General features: G+C 49.4%; 1 protein-coding gene across 3 annotated transcripts in view; it reads right to left on the bottom strand.

The window, feature by feature from the left end:
* Reep1 (receptor accessory protein 1) overlaps nucleotides 1–21,987 on the bottom strand; it is a 102,381-nt gene that overhangs the window by 3,439 nt on the left and 76,955 nt on the right. For 2 of the 3 annotated variants that reach the window (XM_059257953.1, XM_059257951.1), the window contains exons 6-7: nucleotides 10,319–10,496; nucleotides 5,483–5,518 (exon numbers count right to left, since the gene is read on the bottom strand). In XM_059257953.1, the coding sequence (XP_059113936.1) occupies nucleotides 5,483–5,518; nucleotides 10,319–10,496 (214 nt within the window). The remainder of the gene's footprint in view (nucleotides 1–5,482; nucleotides 5,519–10,318; nucleotides 10,497–21,987) is intronic. The other variant, XM_059257952.1, reaches the window with a different exon arrangement.

Raw genomic sequence — 21,987 nt, 5'->3', positions numbered from 1 at the left:
GCATTCTGTAGGAGACAGGATGTAAAATGCCAAGAGACCTCAAGGGATAACTGTAAGCTGAGCTGTGCAGATTTCTCATTTCAAAGGACCTGGTGCTAGATAACAGAGGCCCTCATTGAGATGCAAAATCTGAATGTATCCCCACCCCACCCCACATGACAGCAAGATCCCTATTTCAGTCTAACTTGAATGGACTATAGGCAAAGCTCCAGAATTCACTTGGCCCACTGAATGCAGCCATGTTACTGAGCCAGGATGTCCTCGCTTAGTTAGTATGTAAATTATCCTCTCCCACACCCCGTCTAGCTGGCATCCACAGACGTGGCTTTCTATCCTTTGTATGTTGTCATCACCCAGCGTCACAGAAGGCAGAGCTAGAAGGCCCACAGCTCATCTGGCTCCACCACTCTGACGCCTGCAGACGGAAACCTGAGCTCTTTCTCGGATACTCTGCTACTGCTCCTAAAATCATATTCAGCCACAGAACTGGCTCCATCTGTCAGCAGAGGGCTGGTGGGTCTGTAACAGCAGCCAGCATGAACTAAACTAAAGCCAGCAACTAAGAGCTTTTCCAGTTGCCACGCTGTGCTCCACGGCAGCCAGCAGAGGGCAGCACGAGAACGTGGCTGCCTTCTGCAGGCCTTGCAGAGCGGAGCAGTGGGTGGGAGCCAGCTGCTCAGGCTGTGCCTTGTCCGCCTGACATCATGAATTGGCCTTTCCTTCACTCTGTGCTTCTCTTGCTCTGCTGACTCCACCTTCAGTTGTTTCCTGGTCCCTCCACTGCCTAAATCAGCTTGTTGAACTCGAGGACAGTAACTCCATGACACTTCCTGAACACTCCTGCCCTCCAGAGCCTCACTGCTCTGGGCCCCCAGTAATGCTCATGGTCTGTACCCTGCAGCCTCTGCCACATGCCCTGGTTCTCTGTCAGCCACACTGTCTCTGCTCAGCAGAAAGCTCCCTGAGGTTGTGGGTTTGTGGCTGCTCATCCCTCACATCATCTGAGAAAGGACGGCATTCAGCCAGTACTGCCACGCCAATAAGCTAAATGGAAGCCTGTTGCCATCTCAGAGAACTCAGCTCTCTGCACTGGAGCATGACACTCGCTAACCAGGACATTCCTCCAGACACAGATTCCTCCTTCCTGGGAGGAAGAATGAGGGCCAGGCCTACCCAGGACCCAAAGCTCCCTGGCCAAAGTAGACATGCAGAAGCATCCTGGCCAGCCCCACCCACCAAAATCTGCATCCTGAGGATGGGGTTGAGTACTGGCTGAGGTTAGGCCTCTGAACAGGTGTGTGCTGCTCCCCTTAAACCCTGTTTCCAGGACTTTTCCTGTACCAATTGTCTTGGGCATCAGAAGATAAACCAGAGACACAGCAGGATCTTTGGGTATCTAATTATACAGTCCACCCACCAGAATGCACTGAGACTGAGCATCCAAACCACACATTAACCACAATAATAATAAGCACCTCGTAAGCCGGGCATGGATGCTGGTAATCCTAACAATTGCTATGGGTTAACCTGGGCCACACAGTGAGTTCCAGGCCAGTCTGAGTTATAGTGTGGGGTCGCTGTCTCAGGCACAAAGCAAAAAAAAAAAAAAAAACCGAATGCCCATCTCAGTACTGAAACTGTTAACGGAGCTTTGCACATGCTTCCATGGCAACCTTGAAAAGAAGTGATCCTGTGTCTCCTAGGAGTGGAGGACATTCCAGATACACAGGCAGAAGTAAAAGCCAGACCTGATCTGGACAGAGGCTGGGAGCAACGGAGGCCAGTGTGGGCTGCTGGGGGACAGAAACAGCTTCACATGGAAGCGACAGAGAACCCTGTCTGAAAACCAGCCCCAACTGTTAGGATGGTCCCTGTACGTCTGTCACCATGTTGTTGGTAGTTATTTAGAGCGCTGGAAATCAAATCCAGGGCTCTGCACATGCCAGGCAGGTGCCCGACCACTAAGCTGAGTCCTTAGTACCCTGTTTGTATATTGTCTCCCTCTCAGGACAGGAAATAAACAAGGACAAGCCACGCTTCCTAGCACCACCACTGTGGACGCTGGCTAGCTGTGTTTCCCTCTCCAGCAGCTGTGAGGAGGGCCAGGCTTTGATGCTCCCTGACCAGGCGGCCGGGGTTAGAATTTTCCCTTGATCCTATCTTCCTTCTCACGTCCCCCAACTTTCATTTTCTTCTTACTTTTGACTCGCCATTTCACATATATTTCCTTCACATTCATTTCCTTTTTGGAATAAGCAGCAGAGTAGGCAAGAAATAAGTCACACTGAACTTGGCCACATTGAAGGGTGGCACCAATTGACTGCGCAGAAAACTCAGGAGTGTGCCTATGGTTTTGCATAGACTTGTGACCAATATGATGTCCTCAGCCTTAGCAATGGACCACACCCCAAGACCCTGAGAACTTATGCCGGTACAGGCTCTCCCATAAGAGGTGATGCCACACTCCTGCCGACCCTTCAGCAATGGCAGCCCGTTCCTGGGGGCCACTGAGCTGCCATGGTTGGGTCGAGGTTGGTGGTTTCTACTTAAGGACAGGGAGGCCCTGTGGTCTTCCACAACAGGGGACATGCATGTGTTAGTGCCGGGCTCAGCACTGGAGCATGGAGAGGAGGGGCTGGGAAGTCTAAGCCCTTTAAAGACCTGAACAGATCTGCCAGTCCCAAGCCCTGAGCCACCCACCCACAGTGCAGCACGACACCCAGGTTAGCATACATCCCACACGACACACATTAGTGAGGCAAGGCCGCAAATGTGTTGGAAGGACATGCCTGTCTGAACACTTACATCCAGGTCCCCAGCAGTCACCGAGGAGAGAGGAAAGAACATTCCGTTAGAGAAGAGACTTTGGGATGAAACGCACACGCACTTAAATTTATGCCCCGCATACTTGATTTTAAAGAGGAGGCCTGATAACACCTTTCTGACTAATGACAGGAAGCTCAGGGAGGAAGAGAGAAAGAGGAAGGAAGGAGGTGGACAGGGGTGATAACAGAAGCATCTACAAAGACAGAAATATGAGGGAAACAGCAGGGAACTGGCTGACTGGCAGAATAAAGCAGAGGTAGGGAAAGAATGTTCTAGTGACTGGGAGGCAGTTTAGAATAGGCTCTGTCTAATATCTGCTGTTTGCTGGGCCCGTGAGCTCCAATGCCATGGCTGTCACTGCCCTCTGAGCTGACTACCAACCTCCCAAATGCCCACCTTTCCTTTCTCCACTTCCTGAATTAAGAACTGGATTTGCAAACCCTGTAGAAAGTTCAGTTTCTGCTCAGGGATCCTAAGGCCCTAAGGATGCCTAGAACCTTCCCATGCTCTGGACTGAACACCATCCCATGTGACATAATTTCGGGGGATCAGGAGGAAAGCACCCAAGACCCATTTGGAGTCTTTCTCAAAAGGTGTTGAAGCTTAAGGGTCAGTTTCCAGTCCCAGGTGTCCGACAAACACATCCCAACACCATCAGCCAGCACTTCCCAGCAGAGTGCCCTTCACTGCAGAGAGCTGGGGGGACCACAGAAGCATTCAGCCCATCCCCCCACCTTACAGAAGGGAGAATGGGGCCCAGAGAGTGGAGAGTTGTCCCTAAGGACATAGAGGGATGCACTGTGGAGGAATCATGGCATGAGTCCTGGCAAGGAGCTCTAGGGGGCAGGGAGAAAGTTCTAGAGTACTGGATGTCAGCAGGACCCTAAGAAAGTAGGGCCTGCCACAGACAGGCTGGGACCAGTCCTGGCCATGACTCCAAGCAGAGCCATCCCAGCCGGATGCGTCCAGCTATTTGCTACTTACTGGCTGTTCCACTCTCCCCAAACCCCATCCACTCTAAGACACCTGTCGCAGTGGCCTACAGAATTCACAAGTGCCCACCATCAGCTGATTTAACTGTCTGCTATGTGGACTTTGACTATAAAACCCTGGTGTCCCACAGGTGAAGGTGTCCTAGAGCCAGGAAGAAGAATGGAGCAGAAAGGCTGGAACATTAACCGACCTGGTCCCAGACGGTACTATCCTGGCTCGCGGAATTTACAATTCAACATGCAGAATAGGGGACAGAAATGACCATGACCTTATGGGGACACTGAAGTGCTGTTTCCTAAGAACTAGGAAGTCTACCAGACTTATGTGCCCGCGTCTAGCAATGGGAGTCCCCAGCTTCCTAGATGGACTGGGGGCCCCAGTTGGACGTGGGCTGGTAAAGACTGGTTGAATACTGCTCTCCCACGGTGTCTCTGCTCAGTGTTCCTGTCTGTCACTTGTCTGGGACTTATGGCTTTCAAAACCCAGGACCCTCCCTAGTCCCTAATGCATCTAGTTAGGTCAGGCAAAATGGAGGGACACCTTCGAAGAGAGCAGTATGACTGGCCCCAGAGAACCACAGCTCCACCACCTGTCACTCACACACACCAGCCAACGGCAACATCAAGAGTGTCTGTCTAGAAGTGGGGGTTTGTCTGGCTAGTCCAGCCTGTAAAAATAGTAGTCACGGGCCAGAGCGATGGCTCAGCAAGTCAAGGAGCCTGCTGCCCAGCCCGACGGTCTGAATTTGATCCCCCGAACTCACACTGCGGGGAAAGAAAACCGACTCTCCGGAGTTCTTCTCTGACCTCCACACACAAGCCATGGCACGCACATGTCCATATACGTCCCCACAGACAAATAATAAATATAATGAATAGCAGTCACCCTTCAAAAAGCCTTTTAACAGCCATTTCTGTAACAGTGCAGGGAGGAAGGCCTGGACCCCATCTCTGTTTTATGATGAAGAAACAGGCTGAGGGCAGTTAGCTGACTCACACAAAGCTGCACAGCCAGTGAGTGGCAAGCCAGAGCTCCCCTAGCAGGGCCGCCTCCCTTCAAAGGAGCGTGGGCAGTCTCTAAGTCCTCGGGACGTATTGCACAGGGATGTGTAGGACTACAGATTGGCTTAACGATTCACACATGCGTCTCTGACATTCCTTCTAAGAGGCTGGATACTTCTCTCAGGGAACCTAGGTTTGGTGACTCACGGCCATCAAACAGAACAACCCAGGAGCAGATGCTAGCTTGACTTCAAAGGCAAGGTCATGAAAGGTTACCATGGCTCCCCGCTTGACCTCTCTATCTAGAACCATTGGCTCTGGGCCAAGCCACTTGCCACGTGTGGGGACTCTCCAACAGCCTGAGAGAGGCCCGGCTGGTAAGGAACTGCGGGCAGTGGCCCCTGGAGCCATCTTGGAGTGGATCTGCCAGGGCTCAGTCAAGCCTGCAGGTGACGGGGCCCAGCCAGCATCCTGACTGCAGCTTCCTGGGAGGTTTGGCCACAGAAATGAAGGACAGTGTGTCTGTCGGCTTGCCGTGAGGGCTTTGTCCCCCATTTGGCCCGTGCAGCTGAAAGGGAGCCCCCAGGGGGCAGCACCCGGTTAGTGCCCCCCCTGAAGCAAGCCGAATCCAGCGGGCTGCGGGCAGGCCGGCTGCTACTCACCTTTCCGGGTCCTGCAGCTGGAGCAGCAGGTACACACTGTGGGAATCGGGTGGGGGCACTGTCAGAGATAGCCTCCACCCAACAGGAACCAGGCCCCAGCAAACTGGGAAGACCCAGGAAGTGTGCCAATCCCGAGTGGGAATCCCAGCAAGAGGGCGGAGTCTACAGACACTGCAGTGTGGGAAGGGATCATCTCTGATTCAACTTCCTCTAGGGTCAGGCCCTGCTTCCTGTGGCTCTAAGGCAGTGGGAGCTGAGAAAGTTTTCTCTGGGAATAACCACCCCTTCCTCCAAACCTCTCCTTCTAGATCTTTTGATTCAGAGCCCTCCAGGAAACCTCCTCAGACTGATCTCTCAACCCCAGGGAACTAGTGTCTGAGCATTTGGCAAGAGGCCTAACTAGCTACCGCTTTGGACACTGCATTCCTTGGCCTCCAGACCATGCGGATCTTGGCATATAGTAGGTGCTCACTAAATCCATGCTGGCCCAGTGACTCAGAATCTGTGGCAGGCTCTCTTCATTCTCTCAGCTCCTGGTATACCCTTCCTGGTGGCTAATGCCAGTCATTCCAATGTGTGGTCCCTCCCTCTCAGTTCACTCTGTCGGAAGGGCAATCAGTCTCTGCCTGCCCTAACACTTCAAACTCCAGGCAGGTGGGTCAGCTCTGGTGTGTGGCCCAGCCTCGCCCTGGGTGCTAAAGGTGGCCGCAAAGAACTCTGCTTCTCCATCTACTAAGCTCAGACCCGGAGCTCTCCTCCTGCCACATGTAAGGGCTGTTGTGTGAGAGGCATGTGACAGGCCAGTAGAGGTCGGTTGGAGAGGGAGGCAGACCAGGGTCTGTCTGCAGGACTCTTGCAGGCAGAGTATCACAGCAGTACGGTTTCTGTGTCTTACTGTTCCTTTTTTCCCCTTTCCTCGAGATGCGGAGAGTAAATGTTCTCGTCCCCGGTTCTCAGCCGATCACCCTCACTGTGTCTGTCCTGGACCCACTCCATCGCTTCTATCTGGTACCTCACCCATTCTCCTTCCTCAAGAAGCATGACTGTCAATGTCTACGTGCATCTTTTTGTTTAATGGTGCTCTTGCAAACTGTATTATTTTGTATACTATGTATATTTTTGTGTGTGCATACATGTGTGCATGTGTGTGAGGGTGAGCCTGCCCCTGCTTCTGAGTGTAACGGTGACAGGTTATGTGGTCTCTTCTCTTGCTCTCCACTTTGTCTTTTGAGCAGGATCTCTTACTGGACCTGGAGTTCACTAGCTGGCTAGACAAAGTCTTGGGTCCTCTTGTCACACCCCTCCAGCGCTGGCATTACAGGCTCATGCTACTGCGCCAGGCTTTTCTAGGGACTCTGGGGATCCAAACTCAGGTTCTCATACTGCTAAGTAAGCATTTTACCAATTGAGCCATCTCTCCAGCCCCTGCTATCTACCTACCTACCTATCTCCCTACCTAATCTATCTACCTATCTACCTAATCTATCTACCTACCTCCCTACCTAATCTATCTACCTATCTACCTAATCTATCTACCTACCTACCTACCTACCTACCTAATCTATCTACCTATCTACCTAATCTATCTACCTACCTACCTAATCTATCTACCTATCTACCTACCTACCTACCTACCTACCTAATCTATCTACCTATCTACCTAATCTATCTACCTACCTACCTACCTACCTAATCTATCTACCTACCTACCTATCTACCCACCTACCTTTTTTTTCTTTTTGAGACAGGGTTTCTCTGTGTAGCCCTGCTGTCCTGGAACTCCCTCTGTAGTCTAGGCTGGCCTCAAACTCACAGAAATCCACCTGCCTCTGCCTCCTGAGTGCTAGGGATAAAGTCTTGCATCACCACTGTCTAGCCTATCTATTTTTTTTTTTTACACAGGTCTCACCATGTAGCCCTGGCCTGGAACTCACTTTGTAAATGATACTGATCTTGAACTCACAGAGATTCTCCTGCCTCTGCCTTCTGAGCACTGGGATTAAGGTATGTTTCATCACACCTGGCTATATGTTTACTTTACATAAATGATTACATAAGAATCCACTGTGGTTTGTGCATTTCCATGGGGTATCCTGCTTTCAAGATCCGCCAGGGCCCACTGAACTGGGACTTCCAGCTGCTGCAGACACAGCCTGAGCCATGCCGTCCCTGCTCCCTCTTCTAAGTTGTCTTCAGCTCCTGCCATCTGTTTGGAGTCTGAAAATGATCATTTTTTCTTCTCTGTCTCTCCTCACAACAAAAGACAGGTGGAACCTTTTCCTCAAGAGAAAGCCGGAGGGACCGGGGTCTGCTTCCTGCCAAGGTCAAACCCTCTGCTGAGACTGAGAAAGTTCTAGAAGGCTGGCGGCACACAGAACTCAGGGGAGGGAGTGGGCTCAGGGAGTGAGCAGGAGCACGTGTGGCGATTGCCCCGTGGTGTCAGCTTCCCTGCGTGGCACTTTCTGCACCCTACAGGCTCTGTGTCACCGAGCCAGGATGGACTCCTAGACTTGGGCACTTGACCCCAGCAGATGATGCTGTTTTGGAAGGCTGTGGAACCTTTAGGGGGCGGGACTCTGCAGAAGGCAGGGAGTCACAAGGGGTGGGCCTTAAGTTTTGACAGCCAGACCCCACTTCCAGTTCTCTTTCTGTTTCTTGACTTCTGACCCAATGTACCGCAGCCTCACATTCCTGCTACCATGCCTTTGTGGCCATGATGGCCTGTGCCCTCAAACTGTGAACCAAAACAAACCCATGCTCCCTTCCATTGCCTCTTCTGCCAGACTTCTTCCCAGGGACCCTGTCTCACCTTGTGGATGACAGCTCCAGCTCAACATGGGCTTGAGAGCTTCTACTACATATCCAGAAGTGGATCTGTGTCACATCTGTCTTTCTTTCTGCGGCAACTGCTTGAGAGAGTGCTATAGTCCCTGACCTCCCCACCATGGGCCAGCACCTCCATTCTCTGAAGGGGGGTCTCAGGATAGCAAAGGATCGCACCCCCTCCGCCAACACCAACACAAACCATCCCAGACCTTCTTCTACCTGTTGCTGGGCTAGAAGGTGTTTCAGGCCTTGGAGACATCCACATCATCTCTGAGACCCAGCCAACCTCCTCTCATTTCATTCTGAGCCTTGACCTGAAAAATCTATCAAGAGGTGGTCTGGGGAGAAGCCTAGATTCCTGTTTCGTGTGGCCTGGGCAGAGTGTGTGCCTCTCTGTGCTGCTGCCTCTACTTGGTTCTCCTTTAAAATGACAAAATGGACTCTTAGAGGGGAAGGGATACAGGGCTACCTGGGCCCACTTCCCTGCCAAAGCAGGATGCCCTACCTGACCTTTCAACTTTGGTGTGGGTGGGCCATTCCAATGTCAGGGCTCACACTACCTCACAGAGAAGCCCATTTGTCTTCTGAATATTCTCAGCATTGTAAGGAACTTCTTTGGGTGAAATAAAGAATTAATAAGATTTATAACAGTAGCTACGTACTGTCTCCTGGCACCAGGCATGGTCCTGAGTACTCTTACCTGGCTTATTCCAATTGAATCCTCATACCCTAGCCTTCTCCTCCCTGGTCCTACCCTGCTTCTGGAGTGAAAACATCTCCCATCAAAAAGCTATGATCTTCAAACTTAGGAGCAGTGCAAAGGGCATGGACCTGAAAGGGGAGGAAGCTGATGGATACTAAGGAATGCTGATGGTATTGAGTGGTCGGGCCCAAGTGTGTTATCATGTCTACATCATGTGCTAGCCCTCAGAATCAGGTGGGGTCTGTCAGCATCTGGGGCTCAGAGCCCGGGTGCCTTTCATGCTGCTTCTTATAGCACACAGTAAGGGTCCAGGGGCCCTCGAGGTCCTGGTTTGCATGTTTAAGGGCAGGACAGACATCGGGTTCATAACACCATATTCCAAGACAACCTAAGTCCTAATTCCTCTGTAACAAGGAGGGGAAAGGTGGTGCCCCCCCCCACTTTGCCATCAGGAGAAGGCGGTGACCCATCATTGTCCTCTATGCTTCCTGCTGTCCACCACTCGGCTCTGCTCCTGGAGTCATTGTCATCTAAGGATCCACCTTGGAAACTGATAGCCAGCCCAAACACTGACATCCAGAAGCTCCAAGTCCACACGGATAGATTAGATACTGGATTCACACCCCAATCTACACAGCTGGGGCTCACTGAGACCTACTGAGATCTCTGGAGACAGGCCCAAGACTCCACACGTTAAGCAAGGTTCCTGGTCGAGCCCCATCTGGGCAGTCTCATGCCAAGTACTTAACCACAGTGTTAAACAGAAGAGGTAGATTTTCCGATACTGGGTGGACTTGGCCTCCCCGGGAACTGGACCACGGGCCTAGTGTGGTCCTTGGTAGGTGTAGGCTGTGGGCATGCGTAGTGTGTAGGTAGTCAACGATGAAGTGGGGACACAGGAGAGGGAGAGCATGCCTATGGGAGGAGTCACCAGCTCTGAGGAGTGGGAGAAGATGCTCAGGGGGTCATGAGGCCTGAGTGTGGGGCCAGAGAGAACAGAAAGTGCTCCCACGGCCCAGACTACATTTCCTGCTCCCGATTCGGCCCAGGCACAAGCACCCAACACTCTGATCCCTCCATGATGAAGAAGGAAGAACTCTCTAGCTCTAGTAACCTATCCTGCCCAAGGCCCAGTCCCCAGGCCCGCTTCCTGAGTGGCTATGCTCCTCATCTGGCCTGGTATAATCTAACAAATATCTCTGTTGGTGACAGGCCCATGGGGCAAGGGACACCTTGTGTGTGACCCAGCACTGCGCCTCTTAGTGACAATGAGGCCCAAAGTGCGAAGGGGGAGTGGGGAGACCTACCTGAGCTGCTGGCACTCTCAGAAGCGCTCCTGGACATCTTGGGCTGGCCATGTTTGCCGCTGGACCGCCCAGTCCCTGGTGGAGGGGGGCCTGAGGGAGCAGGGGCACCATCACCCCTGATAGTGGTGAGGTCCTGCATGCTGAAGCTCCGTAGTCTCTCCGACAAGGCACCCTGTCCCTGGACACAACACAGGAGAGCACTTGTCAGAGGCCTGACCATAGGCTTATGAGCAATGGGAACAGACAGGAGATGTGACAAGGGCCGAGAGACCTTTGCTCTGTGAGTAGACAGGGCAGAAGTAAGCCCTGGGTTGCCTCTCCTGAGGTTCCCAGGTATACTTGCTGACATGGCAGGTATATGCCAGGGCCACCTCTAGGGCTCAACCGTCACCCCCCTCTCTTTTAGAGATATTCCCTTCCCTCTTTCAGACACCCCAGGGAAATCTCTACCTAGGATTACAGCCCCCTCCAACCTGTTTTTGTTTGAGATAGGGTTCTCATGTGTTCGAGGCTGGCCTTGAACTTGCTGCTTAGCAATGTAGGCGTATACCTATTAGGATGATCTTGAACGCCTAATCCTCTTGCCTCCACATCCCAAATGCAAGGCTTATAGGCATGGGCACCTGGTTTATGTATTGATGGGCTCAAATTCAGGGTTTTATGCATGCCAGGCAGGCACTCGACCACGTCAGTGACATCTCCAGCCACTGCAGTCCCCACCCTCCCGAGATGGCTGGAGGCCACTGGCTTCCCCCCAATAAAAGTCTATATATGGCCACGCTCTCCTCAGTTCTCAGAATCTTGTTACAAACTCAAAACCTAATAGTCTATGCACTCAGCTGTCCTTCCTAAAGGCTATAAAGCGCAGACGATGTTTCACTGTATGACAGCAGTCATTTTTTTTTTTTAAATCTGTGAAACTGAGATGGTTTACAAGGCACATTTGAGTTTCATAAAATACTCAAGAAGTAATGAATCAGGAAGGAAGAAATGATATTTAAAAAAAATCTCTGCTGTCAGAATAAGCACTCCATACACTGAAGAAGCTGTGGAGTGAATCTCAGTGTAAATATATTCTTTTGTTTAGGAAAGCAAGGTGAATGTGTTGTGTGGATGAAAGAGCAAATCTTCCCTCTCCAGCCTGGTCCTGAGTGAAGAGAAAGGGCCAAGGTGAAGACAGGGCTGGGTGTAGCTGTAGGTGTGCAGGTGTGCCTCAGGGCAGGAGAGAGGCTAGTTAGATTTTGTTGTTGTTGTTGTTTTTATAATTTATTTTTGTATAGTTTTATTTTTTCACTTATTATCTGAGGCTTTCATACACGCATATAATGTGTTTTGATCAAATTCATGGAAGTTCTACCCTTGCTGAGGAGTTAGTGGCCACTGATGTCTGCAGGTGGGGGTCAGGGAGTCAGTTATCTTTTTAAAGATTATTAATTTAAAATTATCTATTTGCGTGTGTGCGCGCATGCACATGTGTGTGTGTGTGTGTGTGTGTGTGTGTGCGCACACGCACGCACTCACTGGCCAAGCCAGAAAAGGGTATCAGATCCCCTGGAGCCAGAGTTACAGGCAGTTGTAGGCTCTCGGACGTGGATACTAGAACCAAACTTGGGTCCTCCCGAGAGCAGCAAATACTCTTAACCACTGAGCCATCTCTCTGGCCAGTTTTCTACAGGAACAAGGCCCCTGATAGGTTGCCCATGTTCCAGTAGATGGCCTATACCGATGTACTGAGCAGACCGAGTGGGTTAAAAGACAAAACAAGCCTGAGAAAGGGAAGGGAGGCTGAGAGGAGACTGGTGTTACTCAGATAGTGTTGGGATTTGGAATAAGCAACTGCCAGGCCATGAACTTGGGTGTGCTCAGAATGCTGGTGGCCCTGCAGCCTCCCCTCAAGTACTAGGGGGGTGAGTCAGCAGGGTGGGAATGGCCTCTTGTTTTCATAGCGAAGGGAAGAGTGGTGCCTAGAGGCCCAGAGGACTTGTGAATAACAAGGTAGGGTAGACACAACAGCATCAGCGAATCAGTGCAGAGGGGACGAGGGCGGCCAGAGCAGAAAATGAGCAAAGCACCAGACAGAGGCTTTCTGCAGCGGGAGGAGGGTTCGAGTGAGCCTTTCCACGTCGTTCAGTCACAAACCACTGATCTAAACGGGAGGGCAGAGCTCAGCCCCTTGCTAAAATGGAAGGTCTAATGCGACAAGGAACAAAGGAAGGCGAGACACAAAATAACGCCAGAGAGGCTGCGTCTATGTGTTTAGGAACGTGTGTGCACACAGACATATGTAATAACGACTGAAGAAAAAGAGGTCATTAGTTTACAAGAGTGGCTGGGGTACATGGGAGAGGCTGAAGGAGGACAGGAAGGAAAGGGAAAGATATAATCTCGAAAAATAAGAAAATACAATAGTAAAACCAACAACACCACAAACAACTACTGCAATGAAAGCTGGGGGGGGGCAGGCAAAAGGGGCTAGCACACTGTAACAAAGCTGGGGAGGGGGCAGGCAAAAGGGGCTAGCACACTGTAACAAAGCTGGGGAGGGGGCAGGCAAAAGGGGCTAGCACACTGTACAAAGCTGGGGAGGGGGCAGGCAAAAGGGGCTAGCACACTGTACAAAGCTGGGGAGGGGGCAGGCAAAAGGGGCTAGCACACTGAAATGAAACTGGGGAGGGGCAGGCAAAAGGGGCTAGCACACTGTAACAAAGCTGGGGAGGGGGCAGGCAAAACGGGCTAGCACAAGGTTTGATGATGCACCGGGAAATGAAATAGGTAAAGTCTCAACCTACCAAAGACACAGAAACCATGTCTCAAGGAAACTAACAACAAAGACACGCAGTGCCTGCTGTCTCACACCTGTAATCGCGGCATTTGGGAGCCTCAGGCAGGAAAATTATCACGTGTGAGGCTGGTCTCGGCAGCATAGTTCCAGGCCAACCTGGGCTACTTATTCCCCCAGAAGCCAACAACAACAAACACAAACCACAAACAGAAAATGGTTTAAGTGACCAAATACATACAGTTAGAACCATTAATCTATAAAAACAAAGTATTACATCCTCAAGATACCCACTGTGTAGAACAAGCCAGAGTTAAGTGTGTAAGAGGGCCAACTAAGGACCTGGAGAGATGGCTCAATGGTTAAGAGAGCTTGCTGCTCTTCCACAGGAGCTGAGTTCAGGTCCCAGCACTCACATCAAGAGGCTCAAAACTGCCTGGAAATCCAGTTCTGGGAGGATCCAACACCTTTGGCCTCTAATGCACCCACACAAATGTGTACAACCCCTCCACACCACCCCCAACAGATACCACACACACACACAATTAAAATTAAATAAATCTTTAAAAACAATGTTTTGATTTTATTTTTTTATGCCAGTGAAGATGATGGCTGCTGCTGTTGCCTGCTGCTGGCCACATCGAAGTTGCTACTGAAATCAATGAAAGAAAAGACAACCTATGGCCAAAAGGATCAGGTGGGGTCTCATGACCCCCAAGCCCAAATAACTGATCAGGGACTAACTCCATCAACACCTTCTGCATCTTGTAAACGCTCTGCAACAGACCTGAGGGAAAACAGCAGTCTACACAGTACGCGTCCATTTGGCAAAGGGCTGTTTCACTCAGGGAAGCCGAGCCAGCCCAGCTCCAGTATCACCAGCATCAGGGAGACTGTGAGTGGAAAGGGTTAGGCAAGAGAAAAGCATGGCTCAGGACCAAGCTAGCCCTGTGCTGAAGGGAACCACAGAAGCATGGAGACAAGAGTCCTGAAAACAAACCAGAACAGCTGGAGACGTCTGAAAGTATCATGCTTCGCTTGAAAACCTCTCAGGCCTGCTCAGTCTCTACTCAACCTCATTCTTAATCACCATCCATGAGGCGCATCTTAGCTGTGCTTGGAGAAGCTCCATCTTTTATTCGGGAGCTATCATCTTCTGGAAGAGCTTCTGTCTGCCACACTGTGTTCCCTACTTTGGGAAAATAATTTCGGATTCTCTATGTTTGAACAACATAATATCATCAGGGCATAGTGGTGCACGCCTTTAATCCCAGCCTCGGGAGGCAGAGGCAGGTGGATCTCTGTGAGTTGGAGGCCAGCCTGGTCTACATAGTGAGTTCCAGAGCTACATACTGAGACTTTATCTCAAAAAAAAAAAGAAAAGAAAAAGTGTAATATCATATTGTCCCTAACTCAATGAACACTATGTTAATAAAAAGCTCTGAGAAGCCCTATAGTGGTTTATTTGTTTGTTTTTTTTTCTTTTCTTTTTTCTTTTTCTTTTTTTTTTTTTTTTTTGAGACAGGGTCTCTCTACAGCCCTGGCTGTCCTGAAACTCACTATGTAGACCAGGCTGGCCTTGAACTTACTGAGTTCCATCTACCTCTGCCTCCTGAGTGCTGGGATTAAAGGCATGTACCACCCCACCTGACTGCCCTACAGTGTTTGGGGCTGTTTAATAAAATATATCCCAAATGTCTGTGGCCACAGTAGGAGTCACTGAGAGCCAACCATGCAAATGTCTTTCCAAACCTCATTCTTTTCCTTTTCTTTTCTTTTCTTTTTTTTTCTCTCTTATTTGAGACAGGGTCTCACTCTGTAACCCTGGCTGGCCTGGAACTTACTATGTAGACCAGTTGGACCTGGAGCTCACAAAGGTCTATTTGTGTCTGCTTCCCAAGTGCTGGTATTAAAGGAATGCACCTCCATACATGGCTATTCTTTTTCTTTTGAATATGTATGTGTATGTATTGCACGGAGGTGTATTGGGGCATATGTGTATTTGTGTACGTGGAGATCAGAGGACCTCCTCAGGACTTCCTTTGAGTCAGGATCTCTCCTTGACCTGGAGTTCACCAAGTTAGGCGAGGCTACCATGGGGATCTTTTAGTGTGCACCACCCCCCCCCCCAAGCACAGGGATTTCAGGCATGTGCTGCCACACTTGACGTTTTTACTGGGTTCCAGGGACTCAGGTGCTCATGCTCGCACTGCAAGTGCTTTACTGACTGAGCCATTTCCCAGTCTTCATTCTTGAAATGACTGTAAAAAACAAAACTTAGGCTGGGCGGTGGTGGCGCACGCCTTTAATCCCAGAACTTGGGAGGCAGAGCCAGGCGGATCTCTGTGAGTTCGAGGCCAGCCTGGGCTACCAAGTGAGTTCCAGGAAAGGCGCAAAGCTACACAGAGAAACCCTGTCTCGAAAAAACAAAAAACAAAAAACAAAAAACAAAAAACAAAACAAACAAACAAACAAAAAACAAAACTTAAACTTCCCTGCCTCCCTTGCAGCTATGGCTGCATTATACTGCAGTCTTGTCCAATAGGTTGTGAGGAGAAATCTGCTGAGGGGTTTGTGGTTGGGGAGACATTTTCTCTTCCTGATATGTAGAAGGAGAAAGTCCTGTCCTGCTCCTTTCTCTCTGCCTTCAAGGGTGGTTTAGATCTTGGAGCTGGTGATAGGAGCGTCACAGAGCCGTTGTCCAGAGCCTGGTTGTAATAGTGACAACTTCCATCCACTCCTAGCTTTTTTCATAAGTAGTTTTCATCAGTTCATAAACAAAGTCTTCCACTTCTGAAGTTACAGTGGTTCGTAATATTGCTTCTGATATCACTATCTCTATCTACAGATATGTATACTTAGTTATCACCTGTGGCAAGACTGGACAATGGAAGGTTCTGAGTGTTTGGTTAAGTGAAGAAATATGGGTCCTGGTTAACTAGAATTTCACTGATCTTTTCTGGACCATCAAGGAACAAAGGGGTTAAACTCTCCCACTTTCACAACTACATTCAGGCCTCAGTTCTCTGAGAAGGACAGACAGGTGTCTTTGCCAACAAAAAGCCACTTATCTACAAGGCCTTTACATTCAGGGTCGAGACAAAGAACAAACACAGAGGGTCTAAGTCAGCCTCACAGTGTCTCAAGGACAAACCCAGCAGCCCCTTCTGAGCCACGTCCAAGCTTGTGCAGATGTGTCCGAAAATGATAAGACTAGACCTCAACCAATTAGAAATATATTAATATAACTGCTGCTTGCTTAACCAGATATGTAGCTGACCCTGAAACTCTGCTTAACTACGCTTAAAAGGAGCCTACACATCCCTCTTGGGGTTGTCCCCACTTTGTACAAGTGAATGACCCACATGCATGATCATGTAATAAACGCTCTTTGTTCTTGCACACTATTTGAGGCTGGGGTCTTCCTTCAGCATTTCCTCGGACCCTACAGGAAGTGGAGGGCATAATAGGTATTGGCAGCAGAGATGAAGATTCCAGAAATAACAGTCGTAGCCATATCACTAGTCCTTTGCAAGAATCAGAGAAAGGGATAGCATAGGCATCGATGGATGGCTGAGCTGCAGCGCTTCGGCAGACTCTGACAGTGAGCAACGGGGTTAGTCAGACCTTAGCCTGTTTACTGTGCTTCTGCACTCCTCTTAATTGTATGCACAAGTGTTTTTTAAAGACTTCAGTCTAGCAGTGTGTTAAATAAGCCGTAAACACTCTAAGTGGAGGGCATTGTGTCCCTATTTCCCTAGCAATGTTTCCTTTCTTAGGGGCACTTGAGATAATGACTTTTAGACAATGAAAACAGCTGCACTTCTTTGAGCAGCTTCTGATAAACATCTAGACTCCCTGCAACATGCTCTCAATGGCATCTGTCCTGTTCCCTGTACTCCATGGGAATGTACTTGACTCTGGGCATCATCTGCTGGTCTTCCCCTCCAGATAATACCACTGCAGCCTTGCAGCCTCCTTTCTACTTGACACCGAGTCGGGGCCAAGGAGCTGGACAGCATAAGCATGTGGCATCTATTGAGTCACTGTCTGAGTGAAGTGGCTACAGGAGACCACCCGACCCCACTCCCATCCATCAGCCAGGGGCCCAGACCTGAGTGGGTGTTCTGTTGAACACGCATTGAGGTGTGTCCACAAGAGTAGGGCATAGGAACGGTGGCACACCTGTGAGGCAAAGTGCTCCAGGAGTGAGCCCCTTTTGGAGAACTTGGGTGTGTAAATATGTGAACCAAGTGGAAAGAGGATTTTTGGTTTTTTGTTTGTTTTGAGACAGGGTTTCACTGTGTAACTCAGGCTGACCTAGAACTCTTTGTGTAAACCAGGTTAGCCTTGAACTCACAGAAGTCTGCCTGCCTCTGCTTCTCAAGTGCTGGGATTAAAGGCGTGTGTCACTATGCCTGGTTGTTTTGACAGGGTTTCATGTATCCCAGGCTGACCTCAAACTTGCTAAGTAGCCAAGGATAGACCTTGAACTTCTGATCTTCACCTCCCAACCACTGGGATTTCAGGTATCCAAAGCCACATTTAATTTACATGGTGCTTGGGATTTAACCTAAGGCTTTGTGCATGCTAGGCAAGCACTCTACCAACTGAGCTCCATCCCTAGCCTAAGAGGGGTGTATTTGTTGGACAGTTTTTAATACTTTCTCACCACTAAGCATTGCTATTTAGTCCATCCTAGAGGGAATCTTGGAAGTTTTGATGGCTAAGGAGATGGATGGGGTGCAGTTACCCATTGTCAATTCCCATGACTGTCTCTGCTCAGTGAAAGCATGCCTCCAGGTGACAGGCTTTACTGGGTGGTAGGGCTAGGAGTGACCTCACCCTCTTTTATCCTTTTTGTGTCTTGCCCAAGGCTCATGCACTCCTTTAGGGAGGCAATGCAATTAAATTTCCAGCAACACACAGCAGTCTCTCAAGATAACTGTGAGGACCTCATTCTGTAAATACAGGGCTTCTATGATAGTGGCAAAGGTCTTCAAACCTAAAACAATTCAGGTAGTTTTGGCTTTGTTTTGTTTTAATTTTTACTTATTTTATTTGTATTAGTGTTTTGCCTGCATGTATGTGCACTATGTTCATGTCTGGTGCCCACGGAGGTCAGAAGTAGGCACTGGATCCCTCAGAACTGGAGTTACAGATGTTTGCAAGCTACCATATGGATGCTAGAAACGGAACCTGCCTCTCAACCACTGAGCCATCTCTCTAGGTCCTATTTTTTATTTTGGAGGCAGGGTAGCCCCAAGCTCACTATGCAGTCAAGATGACCTTGAGTTCCCAATCTTCCTTCGCCCACGTCCTAGGTGCTGGGTTACAGGTGTGCAGCGCTATGGCCCATGGATATATATTTAACAGAAATTAAAATAGAACCGAGAGGTAAGGCAGATACTTCCAGAAATGGGATGATTTAAGGCCCTACGCAGGTTCTGGAGGGATCCACCGAGTCTCAGGGGAAGGCCCAGCGGAGTGTGAATTTTAGCTCATCTCATTTCCCCAAGTACCCAGTGCTCACTTCGGATGACAACGAGGATAAAAGTGAAAGGTTTTAGTGAGTCAGGCAACTGACAACAAACTAGCATAACCACACTCCCCAGGGGTCACTCAAGAAGAGTTAGTGCTTCCTGCGAAACCTCCCATCATGCCCAGCTTCCACGGCTGAACGTGCTCTACCGCAGGGCCAGGCAGCCCCACCTCAGCATGCCGCACAGAGATCAGGCTTTCTTTAGGACACGAAACTGGATTAAGGAACAAAACAGAAAGAGACGAGGATTTCTACCGGGAGAGCTTTGGTACAAATTCAGTTCATTCTCTAGGCATTAAACAAAGGGGGGTGGGGACTGAGGAAGTTAGTCACATGTTAGATGCTGCCAGATGAACACACTAACAAGCTCTGGTATGATGACAAAGTGCAGCCAGTCTGTGTGTCTGGATTCATACATGCCACACGGAGGTGTTGGGGCAGCAAGACACCTGCCTGGGATCCAGACCAGAGCCTGGTGGGTAGAGACGGCGGCTGGGCCTCTCTACCTGACTGGATCGGTTTGGAGTTAGTCACACCTCTCAAGGGGGTTACCTGCCCTTCTCTGACGTCCAAAGAGGAGACAAAATGAAAGAGTCGAGCCACCTGATAAGAAGTAAAAGGGGCAAAAGAAAAAAGAAAAAAAAAAAAAGAAAAAGCCATGGGCGCGGGCCAACAAGATATCAAAGAGTCATGTGACCCTCCTTCTTTCCTTTACTGGTTCACTCACTCACTGCTCAGCTCATGCTTTCTCTGTTCACACACAACAGATGCTGAGGGAATGCTGACAGAACTCCACGGAGTCCTGAAGAGGAACGAACGTCGGTGTGAAGCGGCTCCTGCTTCTAAGAACCTCAGTCAGACCGAGGCATCGAGACAGACATTTGTACAAGAGGACAAAAGACCAAGTTGGCAAAACATGCAACAGTTCTGGGTGGACGGACAACGTGGCTGCCTGAGTCTCAGTGGAGTCCTGACACAGGAGCTCACAGGAAAGAGTGAAAACAAGGTGAGGGCTGGCACACCAGGAGGAAGGGTGAAGGAAAAAAAAGGATAGTAGGATAATGAGAACCTTCTAGAAACAGTTCGTGGACTATGCTGAGAACTGGCCCCAATATCCCAGTATCTTTCTCCCCTGTTTTTCTTCTCACTTTGCAGCTGGGGACAGGGATGTTTGGGATATGATCTATTTCCTGACCTCTGTTTCAGGAAGTGCCCTTAATGAGAAATAACAGGCAAAATCAAGCTGCCTGGTGAGCTAGATCTCTGTGTCAGGTCATCCGAATCAGGCATCCCCAGGAAACGGGGGTTCAGGACCCTCCCAATGGAGGGTCTCAAGACAGTTGTCTCAGGTGGAGACCTGCCTGCCCTGTGCACGCTTCTTCCACATTTCTCATGCTCTCTGGCACCCAGGTAACAAACGACAGTCATTTCGGAAGCTCACCCTTTCACTTCTCAGTTCCTACCCTTTCAGCGTCCCTTCCTCCTCTGCCCTGCTAACATGGATTGCGCAATAGCTAGGCAATGGCTGACTGCTCTTCCCCTCCCTGTCTGAGGCCTGCAGCCAACCCTGGCCCCAGTTCCCACGCTCATCTTTATCCTTCCATCCCTTCTTGTATTACCCCTACAGGACCATTTTCTTATCATTCTAGAAATAGCAGCTCTGAGCACTATTTTTTTAAAAGGCAAGATTGACTGGGAATAAAGCGAATGAGAACACATAATTCTATTTCCCAGTGAATGGTGCCCATCGATTCAGAGAGTAGGCTGTGGCCAAAGCCTTTCTAACCCCTTGTGGTCACAGAGCACAATTGCAGGCAAAGTGTTTGAGTGTTGTCCGAAGTGTGTGGAAACCGGGCTGGCACAAGGAAGAGGGTGGAGAAACAGGAGCCGCTGCATGGGTGTAGGCAGGACCGTCCAGCTCTGCTTCCCTGGGAGCCGGACAAACACAGCTCCAGAGAACTTGGTGAGTGAAGAGGGGAGAGAACCCCATGAAAGCCAGAGTAGCTGCAGGCGAAAGAGTGAAAACAAGACCGACGAGAACCAAGAATGTTCACAGAGGGCCTGAGGAGCCGCCCAGAACAGGTTTCCTCCATGACGGAAATATGCTGTGCCTGTGCCAACTACTGGCCAACCGAGGAACTCAACTCCAGGGCGCCTCCATTTCAATTAATCTCTATTGAAATAGACCCAGTGTGGCAAGTGACTATTGTACTGGACATAATAGGGTTGGATGAATAAAAAAGGGTGGTGCATATTTTCCATCAACTAAGGTTTGTTTTGTTTGTGTTTGTGTTTTTTCAATACAGGGTCACTAAGTTGCCCTGGCTGTTCTGGAACTTACTATGTAGACTAGGTTGGGATTGCACTCACAGAGATCCACCTGCCTCTGCATCCCAGGTGCTGGGATTAAAGTTGCATGCCACCAAGACCAGCACATCAATTAGGTTTAATGAGTAATAACAAGTAACTACAAAACTAAGCATTGTTGTTCCTGTTATTTAACTCTTTATTATTTATCTGTCTTTAATTCTTTATCTATTATTATTATTATCTAACTATTATCTTTATCTATTATTTAACTCTTTTTCTTGAGATTTTATTTTTAATTTATGAGTATCCGACTGTATGTCTGCGTATCATGCCTATGCAGTGTCTGCAGATGTCAGAAGAGAACATCAGATCTCCTGCGAGTTATAGATGGGTGTGAGCTGCCATATGGGTGCTGGGAATTGAACCTGGGTCCTCTAAAGGAGCAGCCAATGATCTTAACTGCTGAGCCATCTCTCTAGCCCCTTCTGGTTATTTTCTAATGCAAAAAAAATGCAGGAAAAGAAGGCACATTCCCTTAGTTCAAGACACTGGCAATCTAGGGGCAGAGAAGCTAGCTTAGCGGCTGAGTAGCACATACTCCTCTTGCAGAAGATCTGAGTTCAGTTCCCAGCACTCACATCAGGTGGCCCACAGCCTCCTCTAACTCCAACTCCAAGGAAATCCTATACTATGGCCTTGTGGGCAATAACATGTGCAAATACCTACACATAGACATAGACACATAATTTAAAATAAGTTTTTAAGTAAAGAAGCTAGTAATCTAATAAAGAAACAGGGGGTTCCTGTGGGGAGGGGGAGCCACACATAAGCATGTGAGTGCAAATGCCACCCACCCCCACCCCCCGACACACACACACACACACACACACACACACATTGAAAACCACCTGCAGGACAATCTCTAATTCACAGAATGCAACTCTTACTTGGGGCATTTCTCTTCAATGGCTGACTTTAATAACAGGGTTGGTACAATTGGGGCTGTTCCAGCAACACATCTTCAGGGGAACTAAAGCA

Source organism: Peromyscus eremicus, chromosome 3 (assembly GCF_949786415.1).
Source record: "Peromyscus eremicus chromosome 3, PerEre_H2_v1, whole genome shotgun sequence".
Lineage (NCBI taxonomy): Eukaryota > Metazoa > Chordata > Mammalia > Rodentia > Cricetidae > Peromyscus > Peromyscus eremicus.
This window is presented reverse-complemented; position numbering and strand designations above follow the sequence as displayed.